At 53.5% G+C, this 7,575-nt stretch overlaps 1 protein-coding gene across 2 annotated transcripts in view; it reads right to left on the bottom strand.

Moving 5' to 3' along the window:
• Window positions 1–4,039: 4,039 nt before the first annotated feature.
• Window positions 4,040–7,575, bottom strand: part of ACP6 (acid phosphatase 6, lysophosphatidic) — a 26,164-nt gene continuing 22,628 nt past the window's right edge. Inside the window, exons 8-11 of one of the 2 annotated variants that reach the window (XM_045283732.1) lie at window positions 7,435–7,530; window positions 5,898–6,063; window positions 5,195–5,311; window positions 4,040–4,837 (exon numbers count right to left, since the gene is read on the bottom strand). In XM_045283732.1, coding sequence (XP_045139667.1) covers window positions 4,835–4,837; window positions 5,195–5,311; window positions 5,898–6,063; window positions 7,435–7,530 — 382 coding nt within the window. In that variant the 3' untranslated portion in view covers window positions 4,040–4,834. Of the gene's footprint in view, window positions 4,838–5,167; window positions 5,312–5,897; window positions 6,064–7,434; window positions 7,531–7,575 lie in introns of those variants that run through there. The other variant, XM_004717265.2, reaches the window with a different exon arrangement.

Genomic DNA, 7,575 nt, shown 5'->3' with positions numbered 1-7,575 from the left:
GGGAATCTGGAGAAATAATCAGTTCCAGGTATGGTGTGGGAGAAAGGTGGGACTCTCGACCCCTGTGAACAGTCTCATAAACCCACTGGGGCAGTCTCTAGGAATCAGCATCGACCCAGTGGCAGAGAGAGAAACAGGGCGTACCGATGGATTGAATGGAGACCCTGCAAGCAAAAGGAGCCAATGGTGAGCCCAAGCAACTAGGTAACTGGTGGTGTCATTTCCCTAAAGGAGAAAGGCTAGGGTAAGAGTAGGTTTGAATGGGCATGAAAACTGTAAACGGAAACTTTGGTGGACATCCAGTATCTTTAATATCCAAATAGAGATAGTGAGCAGACAGTTGGAAAACAGACTGGAGAGAGGTTCAGGATGAAAGTTTTCTTTGTTTAGGAGACATTGTGGAAATAATATTTACAGCTGTGGAACTGCCTGAGGTGACCACCTGGGGGGTGGGGGTGAATGCGCTCCAACAAGTTGAGATTAGAAAAAGGTGGATTCAGCACAAAGGGAGAAGTTGGGGGTCAACAACAGGGAGTGTTTGTCATGGAAGCCAAATGAGGGAAATAGTCCAAGAAGCTAATGAGAAGCTGAGTAAGGAGAAGACTTACAATTGGCTATTGGATTTAGCACACAGAGGTCATTGATGCTTTTGACAGGAGCTGTTTCTAGGAGGCGGGGGAGTGAGGGAGTGAATACCTGATCATAGTCGGTCCAGAGACCAGGAAGGGAGAGTTGGAGACAAATAGAAACAGTTCTTCAGAGGGGTTTTGCTGTAAAGATGAGAAAGAAAAGGGCAAGAGTAGCTCAAACGTGTGAGGGATTTTTTTTTTTTAGGATGACAGATTTTAGAGCATATTTGTATGTGAGTAGAATAATTAGAAGAGAAAATTAACAATGCAGAAAATAAAAATTGTAGGCAACAAATGTAAAGTTGGGTGTTGGTTAGGAATAGGGCTGGTTCAGCCTCAGTAACAGGATGGATGAAAGGCAGGCCACGTGAGTACCCAAGCAATGGGGTCAGCAGATTTAGAGGTGCTGGTGGGGGGTGTGTGGGGAGGGCCCAACAGTTCTCTTCTGCTTGCTTTTACTTTCTTGGCAAAATAAGAAATACAATAATCGGCAGAGAGTGAGATGGTGTATTGAAGATTTAAGGATGGAGAGACCTGAATAGATTCATGACATATCCAGGCAATATTGATAGAACGTAATGGATGAGTGAGAGGCAGGGGGCAACAGATGGCTAGTTTAGCAACGGTGTGGGATGATGGTGCCTTTCATTCGGATAGGGAAGCCTGGGGAGGGGAGAAGGCTGGGGAGGGGAGAAGGGTTTGCTTTCACAAGGGACATCCAAGTGGGCATAAATGGTTGAAGCTCAGAAGAGAAACCTAGAGAAATAGATCTGATAGCCCTGAGAGTTGACAAGTGCAATCGCTAGCTTTTGTGCCAACTTTACTGGGCCAGGATCTCCACTAGTAATCCACCAGGAGGTGAGTTAGCATAACGCAATCAACTCCACGATGGGATCTGCTGTGAGCAGCCAAGCAGTTGTGGGAAGATTAGGTGGAGTGCAAATCCCTTGCTTGGGACACAGCGCTGATGCAATTAAAAGGAAGTGTCCTCGAGGGTGCGGCCTACTTCCTATATAAGGACAGCGTAGAAAAGCTTGCCTGCCTTTTGCTGGGTCTCCACCCTGCACCTGGCTCATTGACCTCTGGTTCTTTGAGCTTGAGCCAACGCCCTGATACTGCCTGCTGATCCCAAGCGCCATCATTGGCCTGCCATCTGATCTATTGATCTTGCATTCATTTCTCTCGCCAGTCACAAGCCAGAACTGCTGACCTAGGGTTTATCCACCTCTGTGTGGGGACTTGCTGCTTCTACAACTGTGAGCCATTTTCTGGATCTACATTTTGTTAGGTAGGCCAGCGTAGGGCTGGGGGATGTCGTTAACGCATGCCCAGAGGGCCAAGCTACGGAAACAAAGGAGTGGCGCACTGCACATGCTCGAGGTTCAGGTTTCCCTCTGGTAGGCATGGGTGGGCGCTGAGCCTGGATTGGGCCACCTAGGCCAGGTAAATTCAATTCAGCCAATGGGGTCAATCAGGGGTCGTCCACCACGCCTCCCCGTGGAATCCTTGAAAAGGCAGGAGCCTGGGGTGGAGCGGCAGACTTTGGCAGAACTTTGGCAGAGAACTTTGGAAGAACCATGGGAGACATTGCATGACTCGGCAAGCAGCTTCCAGGCAGGCTGCATGTTCGAGAGGAGACCTGTGGGTGCCTGAAGCCTTGGAGCTGACGAGGATGTCCAGGGGAACCAGCCGAGGGACAGTCAAGAAGGCAAACTGAGCGGTCCAAGTGGTCCGAGGAAAGGGGAGTGTGAGATTACAGCAGGTAAAGGCAGAATGTGGCAAGGAAGAGCGAGTGGTCAGGGGTGCCTAGTGTTACAGAAAGTCAAGTGAGATAAGGACCGAGAAGGCCCCAGAGGATTTAGCACTGAGATGGCGGGTGACAGCTTTGCTTGGCTCAGCCAGTCGGGGGTGAGGTTTTGGTGATGAGGGCCCAGGGACAAGAACTTGAAGGACGTGGGCGTTAAGGGAATACAGGCCCCTCTGAGGAAGCTTGGGGTACAAAGGGGACAGGTGCTAGCCTGAAGGGAGGGAGCATGCGGGGAAGGTTTGGGGGGTGTTTGCTGGTTTTGAAGGAGCGAAGCAACCCGGGCAGGCAGGAACTTGATAGGAAGGAATCCGGAGAGGATTAAGACACGGAAGAGCACAGGGGCTGGGGTGCCAATTCAGGCAGGAGGAGGGACACTTCTTCCTCTGATGTGGCCAAGCTTCGGCGGCAGGAAGCGGTGAGGCTGTCATGCTTGCCTCCCTTTCCTGAGAGGTAAAGGGATGGGTGCGTTGAGACTGGGAATGCTTGGAATAGTCTGAGGCAGAATGGGAACGTTGACGAGGACATTGGGGCAGCGTCTGGAATGACTCACCTTATGCTGAGTCATTCCCACCCCCCACGGCAGAGCCCTCTTGTTTACTGCTGGCACCCCAGCCCGAGGCGGAGGGGCCTTTCTGCTTCCTCCTGCGGCTGAGTCTCCAGGGCAGGGCCCTGATCACTGCCCAGCAACGTCTCCTGCCCCTCAAACCTAGCCTCTACCCACACCTAGTCCCCGTCCCTTCCTGCTGACCACGTTCATCCCCACTTGTCTTTCCCTGCTGGGCTCAGGCCATAAGTACGCCTTCCTTTCTCAACTGCTCCCATCCCTCGCTCCTCCTGCCTCCTCTACTGCTACCCATATTGGGTCCAGGTTTTCTTCTTTCCCCCACATAGCCCCACACATCCCTCGATCACAATGTGGCACACACTGTATTTGGGATCCCCGCCTGATGCATCTGCCTCTCCCACTGGACCGAAACAACTTGAGGGGAGAACCTTTCCTCTCGTCTGTCCGTCGGCGGGAGTCCCCAGCAGTGCAGATTGTTCCAAACGCGCCTGGTCCTGAAACGCTGGAGGCTGGAGGCATCTTGGACCCAAGGCAATGGTGATGCACCTCCCAGGTCAGCAGTCCCTGAAACAGGGAGCAGTGTGCCCTGACACGCGTGGGTTCCTGTATTAGTCTAGGTACTTTGGAGAAACAAATCCACAGCAACTCATGTATAAGACAGAGTTTTATGCAAAGAAAATGTGCATCATGAAAACATCCCAACCCAATGCTGCCCAAGCCCACAAGTCCAACATTAACCCATTACCCCAACACCAGTCCACAAAGTCCTCCACCTCACAAAACAGAGGCAATGATGCCGACTGCAGGAGGAAAGCTGAGTCAGTGAACGAATAAGCATCTCAGCACTGGCAGGGGTCTCCACACGGCTGCTCCAGCACCCAGGGCTGCATCGGGATAGGTCCATGTAGCTTCTCCTTGGGGATGTCTTGTAGGAAGTCAATCTTGCAAGCTGAAGCAGGGAACTGCTAAGGCAGCTGCACCCCGGTGCAACCATCACAAAACAAGAGACCCGAGAACGAGAAAGGCGAGGCTCACCAAGCCATCCATCTCTCCGCCCCTCAGTCAATCCCACCTGCGTTTATCAGCCAGGCTGGCACAATAAACTATCTCAGTTCCCATGAGCAGGAACAGGCTCCACAGCAACTTGAACTGGTCATGCCGTGAGAATGAGTGGGTGTTCACCAAACGCTTGTGAAATGAAGACACAACAAGGATCCCCAGGCCCAGTACCATGCCATTCCAGAGCCGTGATGTCCCCAGCTGTGTCACATGCAGATGCTTCAAGGGAGGAAACTCGCGCCACACAAGAGAGGACTACCCTCTGGTCTCAGCATTTCCTCCTTCTCCTTTCCAGAAGAGGCCTCGTGGCCGTTAGATTTTATGTCGGCTTGAACATGTGCTGAAGGGTAGGGATGGGGTCCAACCTGTCAGTCAGTTCACAGCCTGATGATGCCTCCTGGGAGCTGCGGCCTTTTTTATAAGAGACGCGGGCATTTCTTCTTCTTGCTTTTTGACTTCCTCCTCATTGGGACTCTGTCTGCCTCTAGGAGCAGCCCCATGTGGGTCACCGACTGGACAGTTGTCCCCACAAGGTCCGATCCACCGACCTTGGATCCGAGTGACTGTACCACGCAGCCCCTGAGCTCCCTGCAAGCAGCTTCCCTCTTCCGTGTCATCAGCCTTCAGCTACCCGAGTCTGAAGAGGGCTCCGGCTACCGTCAGACCCACGGTCTTGAATTGAACTCGGCTGGGAAGCCTTCTTGAGGAGCCTTGGTAGCATGGCGACTAGGCGTTGGGCTCTTCACGGCATGGTCAGCAGTTTGAAACCACCAGTCACTAAATGGGAGAAAAAAACTCGTAGAGTTCGTCTCAGAAACCTACAGGGGCAGTTCTACTCGGTCCTATAGAGTCCCTGTGAGACGGCATCAACCCGATGGCAGTTTGGCTTTGGGGGAGTGCTTTTTTTTGATATAAAATGACTTCTTGATAGAAACTCCTTTCTTGTGCACCTAGGAGTGTCACTGGTTTTGTCTCTAGACAACCCAGCCTCAGACAACACCCGACAGGGAGGAAAACACCCTGGCCTCCCCCATCACACACACAGAGCCCAAGGCATGGGGAGACATTTTATTCCAAAGGCCAACAGATCCTACTTCTACAAATCGGTCACTCTCCATGCCCAAGTTCTGTCACCTGTGGTTGGGAGCAGAGCCTGTGGTACTTTTCTGGGCTTAAGGTGTAAATGGACACAGCATTCAAGAACTCGTCCAGCGGGCATGGCCCTTCCAGGCATCCTCTTGGCACCCGCTCCTGTGGAAGAGACAGCGTTCAGCACGTCCACTGAGAACCCTTCCTTCTGCTGCTGTGGCCACGCCCAGAGGCGCGAGAGGCTCGGGCTGTTCTGTGCGCACACCACCCAGGCACCTTCCAGGTTAAAAATACAGGTCCCGCTTTCAGAAAGCAGCCAAGAAACGTTAGTTGAATTGGCGAGGCAGACAGAGCTCACTTATTATCCTTAAGGACCCAGGATCCCTGAAGAAGGCTCTGTGCTCGGCCCCGGCCACACCCTGATGAAGCTGCCCAGACATGGAGAGTGCCAACGGACCCCACCTCCCAAAGTGCCGCCATTCTTTCTCCAGTCGGCTGCACGGCCAAGAGGGGACCATCCCGGTGAGGACGTGCAGGAGAGGAGGGCAGCCCATAACTAGGTGCCGGACACAGCTGAGCCCGCCACTGGATGCCAAGTCCTGCCCTATGCTTGGTCCCCCTACTCGGATTCACAGGGATGATTCTGTCAACACAGACACCACCAGCCCTGAGGAGGGAGACGTGCATGGTGGGTGAGGCTGAGAAGAGGGTGCCTGGCTGCCACCCCAGCTCACCGCAGGTGTCTTACCTCCCCGTGGTAACGCAGCTGCACAAACCACTCCTTCGTGTCCTTATGCTGATAGAGCTCTATGGTCAGGTCAGCTGCAAATGGGGGCCATTTGTGGTCAAAGATGCCCAGGGCAATTAAGAGAGGGATGAGGGTGACATCATGAGCTGCATAGAGGTACAGCTTTCTGCAAGACAGGAATGTTTCTTTACCTTGGGACTCCCGAGGCCAGGACACTGCTGCAGCCATTAGAGTAAGGGACCCAGAAACCAGGCGATATCTCCATATCAGCTGAGCCTGGCTCAGAACTTCTTGGGAGTAGACGGTGGAGAGAGCCCTATTCCCGACTCCAGGTATTTTCGCCACCGAGCCTCCCACTCCCCTGCCCCCTCCTGCCCTGGGGGTGCAGGTGCAGCAGCTGCGCATGCTAGTTAGATCCTCCTGTTCTCCTCTCTGGGATCTGCGTGCTGCTGGGGAACACTCTGTTCGCAGCCACGCGCTGAGCAGGGTGTATTTCAGAAGGCTTGCGGTTTAGGGACACCAAGTTCCTTTGAAAGGACTACTACTGGACCCAGACAGCGCTCATCACGTTCTTCACACGGCTTGAACCGGTGGTCAAGGTGCCCTTTTGATCTGCCTCTGTGACCCGGCACCTATGTTCTGGGAAAGAGTAAGGATTTTGTGTCTTTGAGTCCCTAACCCTAGAAGACCATCCCTGGGTCCTGTGGCTCCCCACAGGTAACGAGGCTGACAGGGACAAGGTGGCAAAAACCTTCAGGAAACGGACAGGCATCACAGGTCCTGTGAAGGGCAGGGAAGGGCGTTGGCTTGATGTTCTGTGATAAATCCTGACTTCAAGTCTCTGACGGTTCCTGTCCGAACTCACCATTCATGCGACCCATCCCGAGTGCACGCTGAGGCTTCCTGTGGACTCGCTCGCCCAAGGTGGCAGCTGGTCCCAGCACTTCCCCCACAGGAAGGTGCATAGAAATCACCCAAGTGTCTCCTGGCTGGGGCCTGAGACGCATGTGCTCTCCGGCCAGGCCACAGCACTCCCTCTGAGGCCGCACGAGGAGTAGCACGTGGCCCCGCCCAGAGGTTCCACGTGGAGATGGAGCGGTGGAGCTTCGGGAACCCTTTCCGACATCTTCCCCACAGGCTGTCAGACCTGCTACACCCTCCGGGGAGGCACTCACACTAACAACCCACTCAGCAACTCACTCTGTCTGGGGCTGATGTGATATCCGATCAGGGTGATACTATACTCAGTTATTCTGTTTGACTTCAATGGAACTAAGAGAAATTGGAGGCTTTTCCCCCCCTATGAACTGTTCGAAAAATCTTCAAATGTTCAATGAGTTAAGGAGAAATAAATTGAATACATTCAGGGTTGTTTGTTTTTTTGGCAGACGAACAAGTGTGGCGAGGGGAAAAGTAAAATGACTGCCAACCGCAGAGGGCCCAGGGGCCCCTAGCCATCGACCCCAGTCACCGGCTGGCTGACTTCTGTCCCCTGAGACCTGGGTTCCGTCCCCTCAGCTAGAGCCATGTCAGGTACCTGAGCCCGCTGGGCGCAGTGGCGGGCTTCACGGCCTCCAGCAGGTTGTTCTCCAGGATGTGGAGGACAGGGCCGACGGTCAACCGAATGCTTTCCCTGTGGCAAGTGAATGACATGGAAGCACCTGGGTTGCACTGGGCA

Source organism: Echinops telfairi, unplaced genomic scaffold (genome assembly GCF_000313985.2).
Source record: "Echinops telfairi isolate 266 unplaced genomic scaffold, ASM31398v2 ScPeMD7_7466;HRSCAF=8504, whole genome shotgun sequence".
In the NCBI taxonomy this organism is placed as follows: domain Eukaryota; kingdom Metazoa; phylum Chordata; class Mammalia; order Afrosoricida; family Tenrecidae; genus Echinops; species Echinops telfairi.
The sequence above is the reverse complement of the archived record's forward strand: the minus strand, read 5'-3'. Positions and strand labels throughout refer to the sequence as shown.